This window comes from Epinephelus lanceolatus, chromosome 6, assembly GCF_041903045.1.
Source record: "Epinephelus lanceolatus isolate andai-2023 chromosome 6, ASM4190304v1, whole genome shotgun sequence".
Lineage (NCBI taxonomy): Eukaryota > Metazoa > Chordata > Actinopteri > Perciformes > Serranidae > Epinephelus > Epinephelus lanceolatus.
Window position 1 is genome coordinate 18,954,436 of NC_135739.1, and position 27,282 is coordinate 18,981,717.

Below are 27,282 nucleotides of genomic sequence, written 5' to 3' on the forward strand. Positions count from 1 at the left end.
TAGCCAGGGGTTGCTATCAGTAAGCCTTGTCACTCTGTGTGTGTGTGTTTTTTTTCCGCCTGAAATAAATGATGCTACGCTGATTCAACAACATTTAAGTGTTGAACAACTTCATTTCAGGCAACTGGTCTGCCACACAGTGAGCTGTCTACATCTCCTTCGAAGTTTAGCACCTACACTTGTGTACACTGCAGTCTGACCTCTCGTACATTCTTACGTTTTGAAGATCTGTGATTCTGCAGGACGATGAATACATATATCTGCTCTGGTGGCCCACAGCACAGTGGGTGGTGTGTGTACAGCGGATTGTCTTGACAGAATAAGGAATCGTGTGGAGCAACTCCTACAGTGCTGCTCTGGATGGTTTAGTTAATACAAGCCTCTCTGCCTCCCACAGTGTGCTCTCTCATTTTTACCTCCCCCCTCATCCTTTTTACTCTCTCTCCCTGAAACACACACACACAAAAAACACAAACATACACACTGAACCCCCTACATTCACACACAAGATATACAAGTTGTTATGCAAGATCAAATGTTACCGCTCCTTAAATCGACAGCCTGAAATAGTGGTTTGGCTTGATGTGAATCAGTTGAATATCAGCGTGCATATTGGTTTATGTGTCAGTTAGGTAAATGTTTGTTCTTTGGCCAGGATGAATAATTGATTTGGGTAAATGATTTATTAGCCATCTGTTGGAAGAGAGAGAGAGGGAGGCAGAGAGAGATAGACAAAATGTTAATTTAGTACTGTGCGGAGATGAGTCGTTGGCACACCGACTCTTTCAAGGTCTCAAAAGTTCACATGCAGCACGCAAAACCAATGAGAAAATTGAAAATCAGATGGTTGCATAATATCTTAATCAAACTGCCTGCATACAGTATCACTGTATTAATGAACCCAATCAAAAGCAAGAACATTGCTGAATTAAAACGTTAATCATTAAGGAAAACATAAAACACATTACTAAATAAACAGACATTATCTCCTGCTAAGCAAGTTTAAGAATTAAAATTAAGACTTTTTTATAATCTTGAAAGGACTGTGAATCTCAGCAGGCAGGCTGTGATTAGAAAAGTATCCAGAGCCTTTAAAAAACTGAAATAACACAATGTAAGACAATCAACTACAGGTAAAAAGTCCTGCATTCAAAATGTTACTTCTGTATTATATTATAAACAAAATGTATATCAGTATCAAAAGCAAAAGTAGTCCTTGTACAGCTGCATTGTTCCAGTCCAGTGTTATATTATGGTTGATTATATTATTGGATTATTGTTAGAATTACTCGTCTTCTTTACTTTTGAGTAGCTAAAGAAGTATTTCACTGCTAGAAAGGTGGTCTCCTCATAAAACTGTTTATATAATAAAAAGACACAAATGCTTTGACCAGAGGAAACTTAGGAAAAGGGCTGTGGCATTTGCTGTCGCTCAGGAGGTAGAAAACCTACAACTACCAGAATGCACTGTGCTGCAGCGCACCAATAAACGCTCCTGCTAGTGGGTGACGTATAGTGCATTCCATTTGCACCAGGAAGTTGAAATTTCCCAGGTTCCCAGTTGGAAATTGCTACTGGAATGCCCCCTGTAGTCGGAAACCTGACTTTGGAAAGGAGGAGGAACCTCTCAAACCCTGACCTCAAAATCAAATACAGTATGGCTGCTTCGCACATCAAGAGACGTGTAAGCTGTTGTAGCATACTGTTTATTAGCACCTCTGTCTTATTTGTGTCTCAATAAAAATGCTGACACAGTACTGTCCAACTTTTATCTCTGGACATGTTACTACAGTGTTTGTCTGCGCAAAATACAGTGTAGTGCATTGTTTTCAATCAGTGTTGCTGACAGTATCTTGTTTTAATTGACTTATTATACTGGAACTTGGTCAGCTCGGGTGTGACTATATCCCCAGCACTGACCTTCGACTTTCAAGGTAAACTGAACGTAGCAGTAATGCAAGCTTGTCCATTTTGACACAGGAAACAATATGGTGGCCAGCTGGTAACAAATGATTTCCAATTAAAGTCAAACAGTAAGCTAAAAATATGTTTCTGCAGAATTTTGGTTTATGTTTGATTAGCACTGCCTAGCTGTTGACACGTCCAAAAGGTAGGAGGCCCCGGGGCAGACCGAGTCCACGCGGGAGGAACTGTATATCTGGTCTGGCCTGGGAACCCCTTGGGATTCCCCAGGAGAAGCTGGAAAGTGTTGCTGCAGAGAGGGGTGTCTAGACTACTTTGCTCAGCCTGCTGCCCTCGCGACCCAGCTTCAGATAAGCAGTTGAAAATGGATAGATGGACGGATGCCTAGTTTCACCACTTGATCTGAGTATGGTCTAAGTTTGAGACAGATTTTTTGTATGTAATGTCTCTCAGTAGAGCGACTAAGAACGACAGCTGTCAGATAAATGCAGTGGAGTATTTCTCTCTGAAACGCAGAGGACTTTAGTGGCTTCTTAGGTCTTAGGTTTCTTTGTGAGATACCAGTCTGGAAAACATCCAGAGAAAAAAACACATCATTATCTTATCGATCACATTAACGCACAGTATATATTATTCAAATATACAGACATAAAAGTGAGTGCATTTTGGCTCTTGGAGCTCTGTTTTGTCTCTTGCAGACAATGAAATCAAAATGCAACACACTGCTTTTTGGCAATGATACAGCTCTGACAGCAAAACTGCTTAAGACGCTGCTACTGTGCTGACTCTGTAGTGACAAGGCACAGTGTCCTCAAAAAACCCTGCTCTTTATTTTATGTCTCTAACTTACAATATTATTATCTTGAATCAAATTTCAAAAAAGTTCATATAATGGATGCACTTGTATTGCTCCAAACATCAGACTGACCGATGATCATTGATTACATAAGTAATTTTGCTGACGCTAATTTATGGTGCATTGACTGGGAGATCCTTTGATGATGCAATTTCCAGCCCAGTCAGACTCCTGCTGAACTCAAAGGGGATCTTCTATAGGTCAGAGTCTCGAAAGGCAGACATACTGTGCAATTCACTGTCAGCCATAGTTTCTGCATTCAGGCGTGGGGCTTCATTTAAAGAGATAGTTCAGATTTTCAAAGTGGGGTTTTAGGGGTACGTTTCCATAATCAGTGTATTGCATACACTGCACACTCTCAGTTTGGAAAAGTTGCAGGAGTGCCGACACTGAAGCTTGCGCATTTTAGCCACCTGAAAAAAAACTATCACAATTTAAGTGAATGCTATAGTTAGAAGATTTTAAGCACTTCACCTTGATGCAGACAGCCCTTTCTGATGGGGAAACTGTTAACAGCTTCAGTTCCTCATCTATGATCTCGAAGCCATCAGAATCTACAAAATTTTGGCTCGCTGAATGCGGGAGCTGCTGGTCTATTGCTGATTCACTTTGTGAGTACTGTGTGGCTTTGGTGTCACACAATAACACAATCAAAATACCTGATCAAGGCAGCGGTAGACCAGCAGCTCCGGTGTTTAGCGATGTTAACTACTTTTCGTTACTTTTTCGTTAACTGCTTTTCTCAATGGATCTGGCTTTGAAGAGAGCGCAGATAACAGAATAAGTTCCTCATCAAAAATTTCTGTCTGATGGCCAGATAAAGTATAGTACGGATTTGTTTTTTCTTTAGGTGGAACTTTTCTCAGGTGGTTAAAATACGTTTTTCTGCTGACCCTGTCCACAGCAGAACATTGCTTAGCTTTAGCTTAGCAACCTGCTTCTCCAAACTGGGGGCATGCCAGCTGACATCTACTGTGTGTAATACACTGCCTGAGTGCCTCAAACAACCAAAATTCAAATGATCCAAACTATCCCTTTAATATCTGTGTCAGTGAGGGTTTAAGCTAATATTAAGTGTATAACTGAAACTAAGTGAAATTTGTTGTCTCTCTACATTGTGTTAATCTTGTTTTACTGCCCTAATTCAAATTAAACTCCACAATAGATAATTTTTTGGTCTTTGATTTCACTTCATTTTCTGCCACTGATAATTCAGCACACTGGACTATGGCTCACTGAACACTGGAGATATTTCAAACTACCTGCAGTCTCTTGAATTTCTCTCTGGCACACTTAACATCCCTCCCCTCTGGACACTCATCCATTCAATCTAGCTACTTGTCAGCAGCACTCGCTCCAGTAATGCTCAACATCCTTGGCCTGTAACCAGGTAAAGAGAAGAGACACGGGTGTTAGCTGGTATCATAAAATGTTCAAAAACAATTCCTCTAAATTAGTTCCGCTTGAGACTCCCATATGGACTGTGTAGAAAAATAACTGAGGATTTGCAGAGAAACTGTGGCTGTAACAGAGCACACACTCTTCTCCTGCCAACAACTCTGATGGTTGATTCTGACGCCTCTCAGAAGACATCTGATGCTGGTTAAAACAAAAACTGACTGCCATATAAATACTGCATCTCCCCAGTGTTTTTGATTCAGCACCAGAAACAAGTAATTATTTAAAATAAAAAAATAAAAGATGAAGAAAAACGGCTGGGACGGTATTTGAAGCAGCAATTGCAAGGTTCAACCTGTACATCACAGCAATTAGGTTCAACCATGGGCCATTTTTTTAGGATTGTTCACTGGTGTATGGAAGACCACAGAGAGTTGTTATAAAGGATCCCATTTACTGATATCCAATGAACAATAAAAACAACAATTACTAACAGGCTTTACAAATGACTGAACTAGCCTGGCTTCAGGAGAAAACTGATTTGCATTGCATTGTTTTAACTTGATTTAACAACACAATCCGTGTCACATAAATGGCGTTTTAGGAAGCAAATTATAAAGTAACAAGCAGCCACGGTAGTGCTTTGTACATCTCTCCACATGTGAGGACTTTAATTATTACCTTTGCCAAGATGATTGTCTTTTCAGTTGGTTTGTTTGTCAGAAGGATTACAGAAAACTACTGGCCTGATATCCATGAAACTTTGTGGAAGGAAGAATGCAATCAAATTTTGGAGCTGATCCTAAACACGAGGCAGATATGGGGTATTTGGCCTTGGCGGATGTCTGCACTCTCTGAGTGCCCTGCTAGTTAGTAGATGATGTGAGTTAACATTCATCGGGATTCATATGAGCATGGTATTTACATTTTTATCTACAGCAGATTTATAAAAATCTTGTTCAAGAGATAGAATGACATTTTGGGGAATATACTTATTTACTTTTTTGCTGCAAGGTAGATGAGAAGATGATACCAATCTTACATCTGTATGTTAAATACGTAGCTGGAGCCAGCAGCCGGCTAGCTTTGCTTAGCACAGAGACTGGAAACAAGGGGAAACAGCTGGCGTGGCTATGTCGAATGGTAACATATCTGCTGTCCAGCAACTCTACAGCTCACTTATTGAGATGTAATGTCTCGTTTGTTTATCTGTGCAAAAACCAAAGCGTGAAAACAACAATTTGCCATTCTCCTGGAGTTTCTTCTTGTTGTTTGGAAATTATTGCCATATTTACCAAAATGTTGCACTGCTGCTTTAGTGGCCATACACATGCCATGTTTTTGCGTCCTCATATTCATTGTTTTTAATGTAGACACGCAGCAGGCGTGCTCTGAGGCCAGAGCGACGCTGTCACACACGTTGCCGAACATCTATTTTTCAGGGCACGACAGCTGCCCCCTAAGATAAACCGAGTTCACCTCTTGTAACGCAGCCCATGTCATGTGAGGAGGAACAACCAATTACAGCCGACAGACATCTTTCCCTTCGTCAGTAAATATCAGTCTGTGGTAAAAATGGAAAAGTTGATCATTTTAGTCCAGCGCTGCCAGAGCTTTTCATCTGCCCACACACTTATAAACAGCACATGGAGGAAGATTAGCTCTGCACTCAGGATTTCAGGTAAAAAGGCTTTGATGCAGTGCTTGTTAAGGTTGCTTTGCAACCTCAGACGCAACCTGCCCCCGTGCTCTTGAAAGCTGGCACAAAAAAAAAGGCACAAGAAGAGCACCCAACACCTGACTTTGCATTTTCCAGGAGATTAAAGATGTGGATGTGTATGGCCCCTTTAAATTCTGATGTAGGGAGACTTTAACTTTGTCATGGGATGAAATTCTTGTTTGCATTAGGGATGTTCCTAACTAATTTCCTTTAACTTAAGTTTAACTTTGATTAGTCGACTAGTCTAAGAATAAGAAAACAGAGAAAACTCAAAATTGAGAATAATTTTATCTATATGCGTATTTTATAGGATCCATTTGAAATTGTTAATCACATTTTTCAGTCACCAAATCTTATTTAAATGCCACCGAAATGTTTGGCACTTTGCACCTGACATTATGAACACTGAACATTAGCCTACAAAACATTACAACAACTCACTAAACAAGAGGTAATAACATTCATTGAAAACAATATTCTTTAGGAAAATGAATCTTCTGGTAATGTGCCTGATTATTACAATACAATTTTCATTAGGTGAACGCAATCACATAAAATGCTATGTGTTTGCCTCTCTCACTGTGCAGTGAACAAGGCCTTTAAGTCAGAGTGCAGCCTGCCTGGCGCTGACACCTGCTGCGCCTCCATCTCTGTCTGTCTCTGAAACATGTAATTTCATTCTGAACTCCGTCTGAGGAGATTCAACAGTAATTTAAGTTCTGGGAAGACCGTGTTCCTCATGTATTTTGTTAAGCAGGTCTCTTACCAGAGCCCGTTCCAGAGGAAAATGTTAGGCTGAACTCACATAAGGGTTGTCTGCCTGAAATTCAATTTGTGAAGACAAATTGCCCGTTCATCATTGAGAATGGTTCTTCTAAATTTCAGCTCAACCTTTTTTAAGTTCTGTAACTTTCACTGGAACCTGAACTGGATTTAATTTGACATGAGTTCCAGTTAACATCAGGACCGCTTTCATCTCAGTGTAGCACCTCATCTTCTCTGATCAGATACCAGACTAGACTGTATAAAGGCCCTTGACATAGTCTTTGTTTCACGGCCCACTCAGCCTCTTTATAATGACTAGAAACATGGAGAGACAGGGAGGGCATACGGGGACAGAGAGTGAGCTTGTTAGACTGTCAATTTCCTCGACACCATCATTATTCACTCACTTAATTCAGAATCAGTGAAAAAAACACTTTTACTCTGAGGGTGTCATTTGAATGTCACAAGCTACGCACTCTGTCTTCATCTTATTCACATACATATTCATGTTTTCATTTTGTTTTGATTTGTGAAACAAAGGTTTGTTGAAAAGTGAAAGAAAAGTGTTGCCAGCGCTCAGCCTGTTCCCCTGTCTGTCATACACACATATATACAGACACACACACACAGACACAAAAGCAGGTCCATAAGCACATTCCCCCATCAGACTTATAAGAAAAGACAAATCTATCCTGGTCTGGTCTAATTGTAGAGACATTGACCAGAGAAGCAGCAGGACCGGAGCCAGTGACAGCCTAACCTGAGGCGGGGTCCTCCGTCACCACGGTAACAGCTCAGGGGGACATATCCACCCCATGCTGTGTCTGAACTCATCAATCGATCAGACAACAGATGGAAAATAAGATTGGAGAGGACAGGTCTGTCTGTGTATCTGTGTGTGTGCGTGTTTGTGTGTGTGTCTGTGACAGTTTGAGATAGCCGGTTCCACCAGGTGTATGACTGCCAAACAGACAGACGGTGTTGTTGGCTAAAAGACATGCAGTAGTGGCACATTTGGTTCATACACATGAATGCACCGACACACATACAAGCAGACACACACATCAGACAGATTGTGGTTTCAGCTTTCAGTGAGTCAGGTACAGTGACAGTGTGTTCACACCCCGACAGCTTCTCTGAGATAAGAATATCACGCAACACTGTCAGAGCATATCCGGAGGAAAGAAGAGGAGGAAAGGAAAGGAAAGGAAAGGAAAGGAAAGGAACTAGAAGTAAAGAAAATGAAATGCAACGAAAGCAAATACAAGGAAACAAAGGTAAAGGAAACAACAGGAAATGAAAGGAAAGGGAAAAGGCAGAATAATGGTCAGGGCAGGAGGACGGTTGGAGCTGAAGAGAAAAAAATAAAACCAAAATGTCGAGATATATAGGCAACAAAAGTCTTGATATTCTTGCATTTGTCTCACTGGCTCATATTAAGGCTGGTGTGATCGATGTGAAGCTCTCATGTTAGCTCTCCCTCCTGGCTAGACATGGTAATAGAGTAGGAACAGTCCAGTTTTGACACCCAGTGAGGAATAAAGACTGATGGCTGCAGCATCTTTCTATTCACACAGCAAAGAGGACACCACCTCTCTCTGTTAATTAAGACTGGAGGTCTACAGGGTCGGACACAACTCCCACCTTTCTTTTTTTAGCCACATGCACCAAAATTCAGTTTACACAACTTTAACAAAAGGAGAAAAAACAAACTAATTTAAAGGATAATGTCAGCATTTTTCAACCTGGACCCTACATTTCCATGAATATGTATCTAAGTTACTGATGTAGACAACAATTTTTGAAATTGGTCCAATATTTAGTTAGGTGGCAGCAGCTGGGCAGCCGCACAGCAGCACAGCCACATTGGAGTATAGACAAACATAGTTTAGTGTTATGTAAAATATTTAAAATGCCATGTATGATTATTTAGCTGATTTTAACGTTGTTGACAAGACCTTTAAATTCAATGTTTGCCCATATTTATTTGAGCCGGAGTATATGGATGAGGAGTGAGTAAGGAAAGAGATTTAACAGGCAGCAGAGGGTGAACCAGCTGCTGCAAGGCTGTGCCTATGTCCACAGAGGATGAATGCCTATGTTGTAATAAGTGGTTCGTGTTTGCTCATTTCCAAACTGTGCCCACAACATTAAGAGCTACACTTTATGCAGCTTTCATAGACTATCGTTGTGGGACATGGACACGCTCAAGTTTTGGCTGGTTTTGCTACAAATGGATCCTAACACTCCTGTCCATAGTCTGGACATTCTTTCCTAAAGAAAACTGCTGTTCCAAGAGCAGAGGTACCTGCTGCAGACAGAGTGGAGGTTGGCTAATGTTGTTAGCTACAGTTATTAAGTTGCCACTGCATGTCGTTACATATGAATGCATGGTAGGATAACAGCGAAAAAGTAAATCAATAAATGATCAGTAGGTGTAAAACATCATCTGATTCAGCACTGATTAAAAAAAAAAAAAAAGATTTATTACACATTTAAGCAGCTGACACTCAAAATAATAAAATGAGTGATATTAAAACTGATATTATGCCAAAGTGTGTGTGTGTGTGTGTATGTGTGTGTGTGTGTGTTGTATTAAAATATTTATGCTTCGGTGTTATAGAACCCATAATATATTTTTATAATATTTTACACTTACATTTGCCCTTCCAGGGTGATACCTACTGGCAATAAATGAAGAGCTCCTATACATGGTCTTTTCTAATAAGATAATCAATTGCTATTCCCACAGCGAGGACATTTGCAGTGCTACAGCAGCAAGGGAGATGCTAGTGCAATAACAACAAGCATCAGCAAGATATGATGAATATGTAAAAGAGTCAAATTAAAACATCTGCTGCCTGCTGTCCCTCTCTCTCGCTCCTCTTCCGCTCTTCATGTGTATACTCCACATTGTCTCCACAGTCAATATCCATCCATGACACTGAAAATCTTTTGGATAACACTAAACTACATTTTCTGTAAAGTACTGTGGTTACTATACTTTTTAAAAATCTCACACACATTTCCTCTGTTGTGTTCCTATAACAAGTGGCATCTCCTGAGATTTCCTCTTAACAAGGCAATAACAAACAGACCAACTTGGATCAAGTATAAAGGGAAAAAGACATTTCAGCCACTTATAATAACAATCTGAGCCTTTCTGTGAAATAACCACCTTTAATGGAGCTAGAGTGAGGGTGTTCAGTTGCCCCATATGCTTCCATTGCGGCTCCTGGTGCAGCTGCTGGCTGCTGCCCTCTCACTAAATACTAGACCAATTTCAAACATTGCTGTTCACATCAGTCTCTTAGACACATACACGGGTCCAGGGTGAAAATGCCGAAGTTATCCTACAGATTAAAAGAAGGCATATTGTTGCAGTAACATAAGCTATGAATGAGCTATTGAAAAGTAACATAACTAAATTTCTTTGAGAACTAAACTGATTGAGTTTTATTGAGTGGATTATCTGATTTACTCTAATAAGAATTAGGCATCTGAGGCATCCTCTTGGTCTACTTTTACTCAAAAGTACATGTTGTTCCTGTTACCTGTGGTGCTGTTTATCAGTCTAGATTGTTTGGTGAGAGTTGTCTAGTGCTGGGCGGTATACCGGTTCATACCGAATACTGGTGTTTATTTTTCTTATGATATGAATTTTTCATATACCCCAATACCGGTGAGTACGTAGCGTACACAACGTTGGGAACGCCGCGCGGCGGAACGTAGCGCCACAGGACATTGTTTGACAGGGGACTGTTTTGCAGTTCCACTAAACAAGTATGTGAGGGCACAACGGTGTGTTGAGCAGTGAAGATGGATAAAAACAGTGAAAGTTCCGAAACTGAAGTTCCAGAACGAGAACATGACACAGAAGAACTTGTACCGACAAGAGGAGCCGTGTCTGTTGTTTGGAAGTTCTTTGGCTTTAAAAAAAACCCGATGTCGATCAAACAACAATTCTCTGCAAATGTTGTAGAGCTAAAGTTGTAGCCGCAGGAGGCAACACGAGCAATTTGCTTCACCACCTCAGCCGCAAACATGTCTTGGAATATCAAGAATGCATGAAACTAAGATCTGCGTCCTCCACGTCTGCAGGTAACGTTAGCACTGCAAGAGAAAAGTCGAGTCAGATGTCACTAAAGACGCGTTTGCTAGGGGGACTGCCTACGACAAGAAAAGCAAACAGTGGATTGAGATTACCAACGCTATCACTATCCACTTAGCCAAAGACATGGTACCCCTGTCATGCATTCTGATTCCTTCACTTCATTAGAATCATGAGTGCCACCTCTTTGTAAACAGCATCATTTTGTGAGGCCATGCAAACCTGTATTAATACTAGTGTGGACATTAATGTTTTTCTACAATATTCACTCCTCATGACAGTAAAATAGGCCATTCTAAGCCAATTTACTGCAGCAATTCCTCTCTAAATCATTAGAAAATGTGGTTAACACCCAGTCGTGCATGAAAAAAAAATACCGTCATATACCATGAAACCGATATAATTTTGAAAAATACCGTGATATAAATTTTTGGTCATACTGCCCAGCACTAGAGTTGTCGAGTGTTTGAGATATCGGCCTCCCTTCTCTTGAATGTAACACAACTGGATGGCACTCTAACAAATGTGATGCATATAAAGACTCAGTATCACCCTGCAAAACAATGTCTTTAGCTTCACGACACACACACACACATCTCAAATTTCTCAAAGGTCTGGTAAAACAGTATCTTAGTGTATCTGCGAGATCAAAGCTTTGTCATGTCATCTATTCTTCTCAGCATTTCCTTTTTCAGGCTTTTCTGAATAAGTCCTTGAAAACGCTCTTTTCTTCTCCTCTCTCCTCTCTTCTTGTCGCCTCGCCTGCATATCAATGCTGTTTCTCATTTTCCATTTCATTCTGGAATTTTACTTTTCAGGTATTCGGCTGATTTGAAAAGCATAATAGATTTTAATTTCCAAGGTAAAGAAGAAGAAGGCTGAAATGTTTGTGCTCCTGAAACTATGCTGTGGGTGACAACAATGGAGAAATGCTCTGAAACACTCCTTTCTCCTCATCTTTACTCTAATCAACTCCCTCTGAGCTAACTCCATCTCTCTCCCATCCTCCTCTAAGTGTCTGGCACACAGTGGTGACACAATCCCTTAGTGGGCGTCGCCTCCTGCCAACTGTTGCCAGTCTAATAGAGGGCTTGCCAGCGAATGAGATTGCCAAGGTGCCAATTAGTACGTACGATTACGCATAGAGGCATCCTTCTCATTTCCACCAGCTCCATCTCCTCTCTCATCTCTTTACTTTGTTTCTCTCCTGCTACGTTTTCCTGGTTACAACCTCCTCTGTGCTCTTTCCCTCACAACTCGCCATCTTAGCAGGAGTAACAGGCTGGTAAAGCGTGTGTGATGGCCTGAGAAATCCCACAGCCCCTCTATTTGAATTTCAGTCACAACATTGCTCAGCTACACGATAACAGCCTTTAAGAAAACAGCAAGTGCCATCTGTTTTTTTATACCTCCCTCCCACTCACGCTTTCTCTCTATAATACAGGCCATCTTGAAACACTAAGGCAGCTTGCTGAGGTAATCATGGCCTCCAGCGTTGACACCGTTAGCAAATGGTTCCATAATTACACATGTTCACACATAATGTTGAATGTGAGTCAGGGGTATCCACTGTGGAAAGGTTCACACGCTTTGTAGTCTGAGAAGCTGTGTTCTGCCTCCAAGGGCAAACATTTCTACAATACAGTTAAATTAAGGCTCCTGCCTGAATGACTCAAGCTGTCACATAAACCTTGAATCAAAGTCAATCATGGGAGTTGAACCAACACCTCTCTGACACAGTGTCAAAAAAACTGAACATTATAAACTTCACAGATTATGGGATTTACTGCAGGGCAACTGTACTGAATTAGATGATACAGGCAAAATTAATAAACTGGTAAGTCAGTGTAGTTGGTAATTTTAAAAATATACTGTACAGTTTTTTTTCTAAAAGACAATGCATAGACTCATACAGAAGTAATCCCTCTCAATCATCACTTATGATCCTTTTCTGTGTGTTCGGGACATTTATGGGCGTGAACCCTCACAGCGCTCAGGTAAGGTTGGGGCTATATAAAAAGGTAGAGACCAGGTGCCAAACTGTAGGCAGCAGGCATACACACAGCAACACAGCACCTAAAAATGCAAATATAGCGAGCCAAAACGCCAAACTGAAGTGAATCTAGGGTTGGCTTTTACTTTCACTTTTGCTGCCAAGCATGTTTACAAAAAGTAATCGACAGCATTTATTTACTTATGCACTTTTCTGACTACTTGCTGCACACAAAGCCTGAAGTGACAAGTTGCGCCTGTGTATGTAATAAGAATCACTCAGTGTCTGGGGTCTCTGAGATATATAATCCCGCATCTCCACTGCTTAAGACCATTTTATAAATGATGCTCAGAAAGGTTATTTTCAGTTTTATCATGTGAATTTTAAGTTTTCATGGTCTTCTGTGTACTTCATCTCTTTAAGATTCATTGAGAACTCAAAACATGTTCTATCATTTCATAATATATCAAGTATTTTAATTGACCAACTCAAACACTGTGTGGATCTCAGGCTCTAAACTACTTAGACATTCTCATCAAATGCTTTAGCAGCACTTCAAGTCTCTTAACGTCTTGTCTAATCTTTATTTTTCACATGGGTTTGCACTTTATTTGCCTCATATTGTCTTTTGAATATCTATCCATTCTGCAAAAGGAACTCCTCCTCTGTTTCCCATCAGTTGTATTTTGGGGTGAGTTTTTTATCATCTGTATCAAGGATGACATCCTGCAAGAATAGAAGGTATCATATGTTGTAAATATTGTAAAGCCCTTTGAGGGGAGTTTGTGATTCTGTACGATAAAGATGAAATTGCCACAGGGTGCCCTGTAACCTATGGGGGTTAGCACACCAACCATGAACTACAACTTCCCTCATATGAATCTAACTAGGGACCTTTGACACCCTTTACACCTTGCATCAAAATGTGTCTTGTCCCTAAATTGTATCTAGATGTTATTTAGCCTGATTAAACCTGGTATTAATATGTGTCTTCTGTGTCTACATTGAGATCTGATCGCTCTGTCAAGGTCAAGCAACTGAATGGTTGCTTTATAAATAGCTCAGTTGCAATATGAGTTGCCAGGTTTTGCTTGTATAGTTTTGTCAGACCGAACTGAAAGCAGACACTTGATTTCATCTTGACTCCATCCACAAGTGTCTTGAATATCCTTGACTTTCTTGGCACTTTCTTGGTAGTAGCTTCGCTCAATACCTGGCTAATGGCTGCTATGCTTGCTGGATTGGAACAGTCACACACAATTATGTATTTCCACCCACGTCATTGTTGTATGTGGTTTGAATACGCAACTGCATATACACTTGAGTTAAATGTGTCCCTGACTACCTCTGGAGATGGTTTGGCCACTTAGATCACAATGCGTCTTCTATGCAACTTGGATGCATTTACACCTGTAATTACACGTGGTCAAGCACTTTTTGATTGCAATGTGATCACCCAAGACACATTTTAATGCAAGGTTCAAAAGGTGTCACGTTTCGTTCCCCATCTCTCTCTATCATCTCACTGCTCTTATCCATAATAAAGGCGTAAACATGCCCCCCAAACACATTATATAATATCCTGACTCATCTCAAATAGGATTCTTTTTAATCCTCTTGCTAATACTTTAATTCAGTCCCTGGGTTTAGTCTTTTCTCACTCAGTCACCCCCGTGGGTAATCTTGTATGTAGCCATAATGTTTCTTTGCAGTTACATGGACAAAACTGTGTGTAATACTCATTAATTTAACAGCACAAGATGATGTTATAAAGTGCTTCACAAGAAAGATAATTACAGAATAGTCATACCAGGAAAAAATACATTTATTGCTGATTCTTTTAAATAATTCTTTTACAGCGCATTATGCTTATGATGTTAGATGTTTGCGTGTAATCTGTGAGAGTTGGGGTTTTGGGGCTCTGTGTCTGTATTTGTAACACACTCTGTGACCATTCCTGTCTGTCTAGGCCCCCTAATTACTAACTGATAGACAGCGCTGGTGACTCATCTAATATTATCACCAGATCTCATAATCTTCATTCACTCTCTAATAAGGTTGCAAACATCGAATGATGGCCTGCAGGTGAGTGAATGTGTCCATGTGAGTGTGTGTGTTCTGGATGGTCTGTGTGTGTTTCAGAGAAATAGAGAGCGAGACAGAGCAAGAACATTTTCATTAATTTGTCTTTGCTGTGGCCAGAATGATAATTTAGAGAGGGATCTATCTGCAGCTCACTTCATCACGCTGAATATTAATAAAATGAGACCTGGAAGGCTAATTCATCCAGATCGAGCACGTCTCGTCCCTAAGTCACAATCAGTAGCTTAAATTCAACCCACGAAAGATGCCTTCATCTCACTGCCAAGCAACAATTCAGTAAATTACAGAGAACATTTTCAGTTTATGTTGGCAAAATGAGTATCTGCTTTTTGAAACCTGTTCAGGAAAATATCCATATGTATTTAGATTGGGTTATTTTGGGCAAGTCAAATGAAAGTCAGCCTCGGCATACACTGACCTCTGTACCAGGAGAAGCCAGCACATCAATAAGTGCTGCCTGATCTATACACAGAGCTAACAGAAAGGTAAAGTCTGATTACAGCATCTGTCACCCTTGGGGCTACCTTGACAAGCCCTGGTCGCCTCTTGTCTGTCCCCATTCAGGTAGGTGAGATTAAAACAATCCATTAACATGTGTCTATCTCGCGGTGTTTTAATTAAGTTTCTAATTTTGGCTGTATAGTAACAAGCCGTGGGGTTGAATGTCCCCACTGATGTCACACGTCAACTGATAAAGAGGCGAGAGGGGCAGCAGTAAGCTCTCTGACCATACCTTTCCCTACCTTCCAAAACACTTCTCTTTATGCCTTCCCTCTCTTATGCTCTTCTCTCCTCCTCCAACCTCGCACCCTTCCTCTCTCCAACAGCGAGTGAGTATCGTTAAGAAGCCTGAGCTCGGCTCATCAATAATTGAACAACCAGAATCATGTAGAATTCTCTAAGAACCCTGCCACCCTTTGTACTTCTCCACTGTGAATTGATTAATATTTCCTTTGTGTGTGATTGCAGGTGTGTGCGAAACTGGTTCATCTGCTGAAACCGTAAACATTTCCTCTCTTTGCTCTGATGGTGAGGCACCTACCTCTCTTACCTCTCTGGTTAGTGTTGTAAAATGCTCTTTAATATAACACCTTTCCCCCCCTACAGAATATATTAACGTAAATGTAAGCCCCCTGGGCCTTTAACTGCAATGTCACTGAAGTACTGTACATACATACATAGAGTGAGGTGATGGTGTACAAGCTGTAACCATGTTACAGTCTCTGTCCACAGCAGACTGTAGTATCACTTCACATGGTTGTTAATCCACTGTCGTGCTCAGGTAGTGGCAGGTGTCTATTTGTTTCCAGGTCCACTATATTTATGGCTATCTGAAAATGGAGTTACTACAATAGAACAAACAATGTAGCGCCCTGAGGATCTACACCACTTTTGGTTAAACATTGCACAATGTAACACCTAAACTTTGATGGCTGTATAAATAATTTTCAGTGCCTCAAACCCTCTATGACGTCACACAATGAAAGAAGAATTTTTTTTGCCTTTAATGCCAGCACAGTCTGAAATGTGAAGGGGGGAGAGAGGGGACAACATGCAGTTAATGGCCATGAGCCGGAATGGTCGCTGCAACAGACACAGCCTTTGTGCAGAGGGCACCTGCTCTACCTACTAAGCTACTTGGCACCCCAAAGTCATTTATTTCCAAAATCTTACTTTGCTACTCATTATACAGTAAACTATTGAGTGTTTATTATGTAATCAATAAGACAACAAGGGAGTGACTTTGACCACAGCAAGACTTCAGTTAGAATGACATCGCCAGACCACATTGCAAATGTGAATTAGTCTGGAACCTCTCAATTCATTTTTGATTTCCAAGGGGCGTAATCAACAGGTTATCAAGGTGGCGTAGCAGTGAGTGACCAGTGACCAGGTCCCCACAGTGTAGATGGGTAATTACAGCACATTCATGCAGGACATGGTGCAAAGAAAAAAAATAACACCGGAGCGATGAAGAAATGTACACAGACTACAGCATGTAGAGATGAGCTTCCTGTCAGAAGTACGACAAACACATCTTTCTTCTCAAGAAAAGCAGATTGTTTTTCTCTTACCAAAAATATACAATCATCTTTGTTTTTTAAAACGTCTCAGTGATGCTCCTTTTCACAATCTTCATCTTAAACATGCCGTATATGAGATAAGTAATTGTGGCCCGACACGTCTCAGGCTGCTGAAAATTTGTCCAGTGCAAAGAGGGACTAGCAGGCCAGCCCTTTGCAATTATGGAGAGGGGGAAAACATGTTCGAAATTGGGCCCCTCATCCACATCCGCTCAGGCACTGGCACCCACCCTTAAAACCAACACGAGCAATTTCAAATAAGCTCATGGCCATTAGCCTTGTAGTGACAGAGATGAAGTGTCTAGCAAGCATTTCCAAATCCATTGTTATGGACCCAAACAGGCCACGCTCTGTTTGCAGTATGACTTACACGTACACTGTCTGTGGCTCCCAGCCCAATAAAGACACTCAATATGATTACAAAACACAAAAGGTCAAGTCGGTTATTTCAAAACACAGAAAATAATATTTCAAACAAGGCTGTGGCAGATATATTCCTCCTTTAACCTTAAAACAAAACAGGAAGAGAACAGAAATACCCTCCAGTGAATGATTAGAGAAAAGCAAAATCAATTTGGGCCAGGGTCAATTGGACGCTTTAACCCCGCACTGATGGTGAGCCTGGGGACCAGACAAATATTCCCTGAGCAAATAAAACATCAGCCCCCAGATTTGTCTGGTTCCCAGGTGAAAGTGTATTTGGACTACTGTGACATTTTCCAGTAATTTTGATTGATCAAATTACACATAAAGAAAAAGGGAAACAAAAAGTCAGAGTAAAACAAAGACATGTCTCTTTAATGTGGATATATTCAACACTGGATGAGGTATCCAAACATGGCCCATTTATTTTGATGAAACCCGTTCATGAAGCACATTTAACTGGTCTGAAAAAGTATAATGTAAATTTTGGTTTAAATCTTTCTGAGCTGAGAGTTGTCAGAGACCTACATTTCAGACAGTTTTGCAACTGTTACTATACAGCCCTGCACAGTGAGCTCGATATACACAGACCTACACAGGGATCTTTGCACACTGACCCTCATCTGTTCCTTCCCTGAGCAGGAAATGAAGTGCAGATAGTTACTGTAACACCTTAAGTGGTCAGGCAGGGACAATAATTCACACTGATGCCACTTCTGGAGACATGGAGATGAGTTATGGTGAGTGAGTGTTGACGTGCAGAAGGAAGGTGGTGTTGCCATCTGATAGATAGCAAATCTTCACGCTTGGAAAGCCTTACATAACAGAATGGAAAATGAGAAAACCAAAAATAATGAAATATTCAAGATATTCATTAAAATCATGACAATCAGATTCACCATCAACCTCAAACTTCTAATATCACGGGGTGAAAAGTAAGCAAAACTCCATTACACAACCTCCCTGTGTGACTTTTTTTGCCTGCCCCACATCCCTTAAAGTTTAGGACAAAACCTCAAGTGGTTCGGTATTAATACCCAGTAAAGATCAACAAGCAATAAAGACGTGAACTGTTTGTCAAACTTAAGCAAACAAACCAGCATGAAATAACTGGGCACCTTAAACAAGAGCTCAAGAACATCTGGTGTTTTGAATACAGTAAATCTCACTGAATCACCATCCCTTTCAATTCATAACCTTAATCCTGTTTCACAGATCTGCATCCAAACACACACACACACACACACACACACACACTGTTGGACTCACCCACTGAGGACCACAATGAAGTCCATGACGTTCCATCCGTTCCTGAGGTAGGAGCCTTTATGAAAAACAAAGCCCAAGGCGATGATCTTTATTCCAGCTTCAAAACAGAACATCCCAATGAAGTAGGGCTCTGTCTTCTCCTGTAAGTGCAAGGCAGATGTGAAGGCGTCATGTGTGCATTTTTTAAGGATCTAAAGGCTCCATCAAAGGCACTTCATACTTATCTTTTAATGTGGGCTACTTGACAGAAATGCGTGAAGCATGTTTGTGTGTTTAGTGAGTATCTCACCAATCTCTTAGACATGGGCGTTTTGTCCTCTCCAGGAAGGTGCTGCTCCAGAGCCAAGACGATACAGTTGGCAATGATGGTGGTAAGGATCATGTACTCGAACGGAGTGGAAGAACAAAGTTAAGGAACTTTTGACTAATGTTGAGATCAAAACCAGACGCATGTAAGTAACCCTCCCAGCATGACTTAAATGTACTCTGTCTGTGGCTCTCAGCCCATTAATGATACAGTTGGTAACAAAACAGTACATGAGACAAGTACATGAGACAGATAATCAATGAAAAAAAAATTGGTGGCTTCTTTTCCCACCCCTTGTGCTTCTAATGGCATTCCCTAGAATTGACCGTGGGTCATAGAAAACCTGTTTTATCTCGAAATGTGTTCTCATTGTGTTTACTGTTTCTTTTACTTCCTGAGCTTCCTTTGTTGATTACCTCATGTGTTTCACCTGTGTCTTATTCCAATCATCAGTGTGTAGTTAGTAATCAGCATTTGTGTATTTAAATCCCAGTGTTTCTCCCATTCTGTTGCCAGATTGTACTGTAATAGTCACCTTAGTGTATCCAGCCTTTTCCTTGTGTTCGATTTCTTGGTTTATGACTTCTTTTTGTGTGATTTCCCTGAACAGATTTTACTGGCTTTGCTGACTGCCTTCACATGTATGACCTTCTACGTTAAGATTTGGATTTGATAAACTGCTTTTGGTGTTTTGTGTTTTTCTCTGCAACCAGGTCACAGTTTTGTACTAAATCGTTACAAGCTGTCAATTATATAAATCACTGCTGCCAGACTACGCAGCACTGATCAAATATGAATCAAGATTCTATAACGGCATTGCCTTTTTCTCACCTCCAGTGTTTTCAGAAACATATTTTAGTGTACTGTTTAGCTGTAAAATGAGACACTTTGTGACCCTTTTGAGAACAGTTGAGCCAAAAACTAAGTACCTCCCACCCAACTAAAAAGTAAAATATGTGTCTGAAAACACTGCCACCGATTTGCACTGTGCTCATACAGCTGTTACCACTGACACTGGGACAGCATCGCCACAGAAGTGTACCGCCCACCCTCCAGTTCCCACTTGGTTAATGCCGTTAGCTTTGTCAACACTGTTGCCATGACGAAGCCCTAATGGAGTTAGCACTTTTAGCTGCTAGCTGCTGGCTCAGCCACGTAATTCTTGAGAACCATGTCCAGACATGCAGACACATGCAGCCACTTGAAACAGCTGAACACTGAGCAAACACCACCTAGTAAACTTCAGTGCTCATGTTCATAGTTATGAAGGGACATGTAAACCAGTGCAACAATGTGGCTTATTGATTTGTTTAAATAGTTTTTGGACAACGCTAGAAGTTTAAACACAGAGAAATATGCTACATCAGCCTTTGGATACACAAACATGTTGCTTCATTGATGTTTTTTTTTTCTTTATACAATTTTTCAACAATAAGAAATATATGGTAAATTGCCAGCCACATCCTTTAAGGAACAGGTTTAAGCAACATATGGGTTATTTAAAAGAAAAGCAAATAGACAGAGACAGAGAAAGTTCTAAACAGGTTTCTAGGTCACAGTCAGACACAAATGTGATGTTGTCTATTCATCAGAGCCCAACAATAGTTCGGGAAATCTGTTATAAATTAACTGCACTAAATCCTATACAGAGCAAAGAACATCTACGCTCTTTTAGAGAACACAGATTAACATTCAGATACTAAATAAAAGAAAAAAATAAGTTAGTTAATTACAATATATCAAACCCAGCAGCTCTGCAATCAAACTTTCATATGAGCATGAATAAACAGGCTCAAATTGATTCCTCTGTATGAAACAAAATTAACCTACATGTTATGAGCCTCAGGGCTATAGACACAACCAGACACAGGCTGTACCTTATCTGAGGTCAGCTGCAACGGACAGCCACACACACGCAGACATCCACACGCACACACTGAGGCACCATAAGGCTTATCAAGGAGGGATGAGTGGGTGGGCCTGAGACGTGATCCCATAAACAGGGTCACTCTTACTACAAGCTTCACTGCCTGTTCCATGGGACCTGCACTGGTTGTCGGTTCAACACCAGCCGCTCTGGGGTTGAGCTAAGCCAGCAATGTGCTCTTTATCTAATGCTCTGCGTGGGCAGGCCCCTTTCTCCTGGTTATGTGCAGAAGAGGTAGGAAGGAAGGGAGCTTAAATCTGCAGAGTGGAGACAAGCAGGGAGAGCGGAAGTAAGAAGGAGGCAGAGATAACAGGGAAGAATGAAACAGGAGAAAGTGATAAGGGGGGATGACGGTTGATCTGTGGAGAAGAAGATGATGGTTATAGAGACTGTCAGAAGCTTGCTAAACAGGTGGGTGAGGAAGAGGCAATGAGACCAGATAAGACTGACACCGGACAGATCGATGCAGCGCTGGCAGCTGTACCCAGCAGGGTTACTTAGGGACATGTAAGCGACGAGAGTCTAAACAAACAAAGCAAATACAATCTTATTCTCACCAGCCTGCGGGGGTTCAAACTTAAACCTAGGCTGAGCCACAGATTTTACTCAGTGATTGCAAGTTAATCACTGACAGACTGTGGAAAAACAAAACCACAGCAGCCATCAGAGTCTAGTACATGATTCGCATGAAAACAAATAGCAAAAAGTGGTTCAATTGCATAATGTCTGTCTCTGTTGCTGAGGGTTTCTTTTCAAGTTTGTTTTTTTTGCCTTTTCAAGATTATCTTTTGATTCCCTACAATAACTAACATCACACCGTCTCACTGAGAGCTCGCAGCAGCAGTCGCCACGCCCTGCATTCCCTCAAACACACATCACAAACAGGAGGAGAAGGGAGATGAGACAAAGGTAGAGACAGACGGAGAGAGGGAGGAAAGAAAAGGGGAGGAAAGACAGAAAATGAAGACAGAAAGAGAGAGGTATCCACGGCAACAGGCTTTCCTCAAGCCAAAAGTCAATGCTACAACACGATTGCTGGGCAGCTGAACTATCTCTGTGGTCACACGGTCACACACACACACACACACACACTGAGGCCACAGCATTGTGCTGCTGTATATCAGGCTAATTTAAACCACAACATGACAAGATGAAGAGCAATAACAGGTTAGTATCAGTCAGATAAAAGAAAATATTATTGTCGAAGGCATCACAGAGAAATGCTTTTGACGTTGTACTAGATTGGAATGTATGGTCATTTCTTAAAATAGAAAGTGATACATTCATAACCTTTTACTGACCACTTGAACAATATCTATAACCCATCCTAAAAATTAGTCTGAATTAAACACGATTCACAAAAGCACTACTTATTTAACATCAACTTCTCCAACTTTGCTAGTTATTACTAATTTGACTACTTTATTCCCCCTTTTAGTTTCCCTAATCCATCTTATTTTAACACATTTTTTTACACATTGCAAACTAATTTGCAATAGTGCTTTTTCCTCATATGTGTATGATAATCCACCTATGGAATATTGATTTCTTTCCGCTGTTACATCTGATTCAGGTCTTTTTTATTTCTTATGTCCCTGTAATACCTGGATTTTTCTGTCAGTTTGGACTTATTGATGTTTCCAAAACCTTGCATCAATACCTTACTTGAAATACAACTTCTTTCTTTTCAACTGAATGTTTAACTCTGAGAACCAAATAATCTTTGTATTTGGGTAATGGAACAATTATGACTGCTGTACTGTCTTTATAAAACAGCACGTAGCAAGTATAAAATGCTATTTTGTGAAGTAGCACATTTAATTAAACTATTTTTAAGACACTGAGGTCAAAAGCAGATGATGTTTTAAATAATTTTTCTCATTGTTCTACCAAAGCGTGCTTGAAAAATTATTTTTATTTCTGTGATCAGTTAGTTTTTTTAAGTAAAACCACCTTAAAGGTGCCGTAACTGATGTTTTGGCCACCCTGGGGGCAGCAGGAAAAGGCTATAAGCACAACACAAACAAGTTAAACCTTTTGCTAGTGTGTTGACAAATTGCCATGTACACATCCAGCAGATAAGGAACAGTTAACCTCACAAATTCAAGTTAAAAAAAATCACCCTCACTTATGCTCTCTTTTTGGTCTCCACCAAATTAGCTCTGTTGTTTCGAGGAAATTGGATCCTTAGCAGCTAAATGCTCCTTTGTGTTCAACCTTTGTCTGTCTGCCGTTCAGTACTGAGCAGGTAGTGTACAGTCGTTTACAAAGCTCTTTCAATAAAAAAACATCTGCCTGCTGTGGCCCAACGCACTGCAATGAGAGCAGTGAAAGTGAATCAAAACAGCAAAGTTGTGGTCTGGAAATCCAAAACAATGAGCTGAAAGATGCTAAAGAGCTCCATAGTGCTAAAAAGAACTGCAGAGTTGGTATTAATTCTCTGTTGTCTCATCACAAGAAGCAACGTCCTTTATATATACACAGTCATTGTTATCTATTGTTCTCACTGATTTGAGCCTCAGCAGCCTTGTTGATGCACTTACGTACTCTGCTATTTCAGAAGTGTGCTGACTTATTTGTCTAAGAGCCTCCAAACAACAAACGGGTTATGCCTGATGCCTGATTCTTTCCATGTTGAGTTCACCAGAAGTTACACACTCAACAAGTGCCTTTAACCCATTTCCCCTCCTCTGTGGTGCTCTGGGGTGTGACGTCTATCATGGATCGTCTACCAGCTTTAGCAGCGAGGCGTCTCGTGACCAATCCTGTGAGTCACAGTGACGCTGGCTCTCTGCCTCGACTCCTCAAACATGCATGTAAAAATAGACATGGAGACAGAGTGTGATGCCCTGTGCATCTGTGAATAGGCTCAGGCCCTGACTGGATCCAAGCCCCTGTGTATTACTATTACGCAGAAGTGAAAATCAAAATGAATCACAGGCATCTCAGCCTGGATTATTAGAAATCTCTGAATTATCAGCAGTGTTTCAATGTGTGTGTGTGTGTGTGTGTGTGTGTGTGTGTTAAAGGCAGAGAGCAGCATTAAATATACAAACACAGATGAAAGCCATGCTGTAATCTCCATTTGGAGTCAAATTAACTCTATTTTAGCCTGAGGAATGAAAAAGCTAATATACTACAACTTACATCTCTATTGCTGTGCTGTTACTCAAATATGCGTAAGATTAAAGATGTTGTCAAATGAATGGATTTAATGGACTGCGGCATCAAACACTGTCCAATCTATCTTCAATTCCACATCATCTCCACACCTCAGTGGTCTGCTTGAGCCAGCCGATCAATCCCAAGGATAAATGCGTCCATAGTTCAGTCACTCCTGTTTATATGCAGCAGCCCTGCGAGATGTCAACTCAGAACCATAGCCATATCTTATATATACCTCTCTGTCAGGTGGTTTATACAGTCATAATACCAGAGGAGGGGTGATCATACTTCATGTGATGTTTGGTGGATTGGTTAAATTAACTTCCTGTGAGCAGATCGGAGACCAGTGAATGCCTAGCATAGTGCAGGGTCACATTTTCTAGTCTCATTTTCTTCAGCTACATTCACTCTAAAACTCTGCTCTCATTAAAGAAGCAAAAGAGCAAGCAATAAGCGGAAAAACTGTTTTTGTAATTGGAGATAAATGAGAGGAGGACTGAAACAACACTGGGGACAGCAGGGTCATTTCCTTGCTAATTTTCCATTTCCATTTTTCATGCAAGGATGCAATTTAGTTAGAGGAAAATTAATGGTCTTTCTTACGTTTGAGCTGGCTCTAGAGACACAGCCAAAGGATTTACAACTTAAAATGCTTAATTAAATTACCATTTGTGCATTTTTAATCCAAAAGTGCAGTGACACAATCCCTAAAATGTCCACCCACAGTCATACGTAACTAAGTCTGGCAACCAGTAAGCACATGGTTATTTCTGTGTGGCCTGATGAAACAAACTATTAAATCCAACTATCAATTATTTAGAAGTGTACCTTCTCAATGGGAAACTTCCCACTGCGGGGGATCCCAGTGGGGATCAGACAGGAGGAGCAGCTGTCGGTCCTCACCACGCCTGCCACACTAAACTCAGACTGTGGGCTTAATTAGCCCTGCCTCTTCCCTACCAGGCCTCCATCAGCCTTCCATCGACTGCAACCTCAGCGGGCAGAGTAGGCTAGCAGTCAGGCTCACACATACATGTTCACACGCTTTTACCACCTCTTATTCATGTGAGCTTGCACAGAAGCATGTATGAGAGAATATGTACTCAATAAATGTCGAAACAGAGTGTAATATGCTCTCACAATGCCACACACAGAGCACTCTGGCTCCAGTATTACAAGCTCAACCACAGCGGCCTCTGGATGATTCCTGGATTGATCATCTGTTGTTAATTGAGTACTCAGAGAAAAAAAAAGTGCCTCTTACTGCGAGGTGACAGTGGCAAGTTGTTCTCCAAACACATGGCTGACCTTTAGCAGTTGTCCTGCTGAGATTGTAGGGGTGTGTGTGTGTGTGTGTGTGTGTGTGTGTGTGTGCTTGTATGTCTATTTCTGTGAGGACAAATTAGAGTTTTACGCAATGAGAGCAATGGTGTCTGTATCGACGGTAAAACCAGTGCAGTGCACAGTGACCCAGAAGCTGTCAGGAGTTCATGTAGGAAGGCAGTTTTTTGCCACTGAGTCCCAGGCAGGCTGTTAGATTTGCGTTGATGAATTTGGAGGACATTTTTAAATGAAGTTTGGCACTGCAAGACTGCTGTGTGTGGTGCTGATTAAAGGTTGCTTTTGGGCATAGGAGGGAAGACCTTCAGTTCATAACAAGGGTGGCTGGCTGTTTTGACACGCCACTCTGCACTGTATTTCGGCCTTCCCCGAGAGGAGAGCAGGCAGCAGCTCACAAACTGCAGCTTTAGTAACTTGTCACCGCCCTGACCGCCCTTACTCCCTGCCAGATCAGCAAAGGTTCTGTTCCTCCTGTTAAACCCCAGACATCCCTTGCTCAGTTTACTCCTGGTTGATTTTGTCCATGCGTGTGTGCACATGGCGTCCCTTATGTGGACAACTGTGGAAAGTGATGATGTTTTAGAGTGATCTTCACTGTTAAAGTGCTGTATGTAACTACAGAGTAAGATGGCTGATTGTTGAGTCTCACTGCCAGGTCGTCAAATACTGACACTTTGGGCTGGTATTCAGACTGAGCTACCTACCCAAAGTGTCAATATTTGACGACCCATGGATGAGACTCAACAATCAGCTATCTTTCTCCCAAGTACTGTTAAAGGTTAGGACTTTCAGGATTTAAAATACAGTAAGGTCTATGTTAAGTTAAGGGTAAGGGCCAAGGTTAAAGATGTACAAAAAATGGATTTAAACACCCCAGTATATCAAATTTATCCTCAAATTCAGTTTTCCATTTCAAAGCATGGGAGAAAAATGCACCAATTAAAACAGTGAAAAAGCATAGACAAAAACTCTGATGATTGTCAGGCGACCTCACTGTGATGACCACACCGCAGAAGGCCACTTCAAGCTAAGTTTATGATGATATAATAACATCGTATTGAGCTTTCATAGCCTACCTCTATACAAGTGGGATGCTGAATCAATGCATTAAAATAAATATATTATCATTATTAATGTAAACTTGCACATGATGACTGCAAGTATAGTTCCAAAACTCAAAAAGTCTGAAAAGTTTGATATATTTAAATGTATGTGTGTGTGTTTGATACATTTAAATGTATGTGTGTGTGGCAAATGTATGTTGTATCTGTGGGGTATATGTATATGTTGGGTTGGCACTCAAGATGTACGGAAGCGTGAAGAAAATTTTCCTAATAGGACAAATAAACTAATCTAATCTGATATATTAACTCGAAGGAAACATCAACTGGTCCACCCATCACTACATCAAATTAGCTTAAAAGGTGATGATATGTCATTGTTGTGTTCACGACATGTTTCTGCTCCCCCCAAGTGGCCAAAGAAGGTCAGTTACTAAAGGTCTAAGTGTACAATTGCATGCAGGGCACACTTGAGTATCATTCCTTTTACTAAAGTAATATATCTACCACTAGGGATTATAGAAAGGAAAAAGGCTAAAGATTGCATCCTGTCAGTCGTCAGGTTTCTATCCAAATGTAGCACGAATTTAACCGAATTTTAGACAGACAAAAGAAAATGCGAATTTTTGCCCTTTTCCATCCATTACTGCTATGCGAATACTGGGAGTTGGTTCATCAAGAAAAGCAGATGGAAGCACTAATTCCCCAGTCAGGTGGTGCTGCAGAAGCGAGTGCAACAAGATGACGTAGGTAAGAGAGAGCCAGTCAAACCTCAAATGAAGGAAGACTATGAATTAAAGGGAGAGCACACTGGACAATGGAACAGAGAGTTTTGA

General features: G+C 40.8%; 1 protein-coding gene across 5 annotated transcripts in view; it reads right to left on the minus strand.

Moving 5' to 3' along the window:
- cacna1ea (calcium channel, voltage-dependent, R type, alpha 1E subunit a) overlaps nucleotides 1-27,282 on the minus strand; it is a 149,733-nt gene that overhangs the window by 66,216 nt on the left and 56,235 nt on the right. For all 5 annotated transcript variants that reach the window (XM_078168763.1, XM_033621374.2, XM_078168762.1 and 2 more), the window contains exons 4-5: nucleotides 18,935-19,040; nucleotides 18,646-18,785 (exon numbers count right to left, since the gene is read on the minus strand). In XM_078168763.1, the coding sequence (XP_078024889.1) occupies nucleotides 18,646-18,785; nucleotides 18,935-19,040 (246 nt within the window). The remainder of the gene's footprint in view (nucleotides 1-18,645; nucleotides 18,786-18,934; nucleotides 19,041-27,282) is intronic.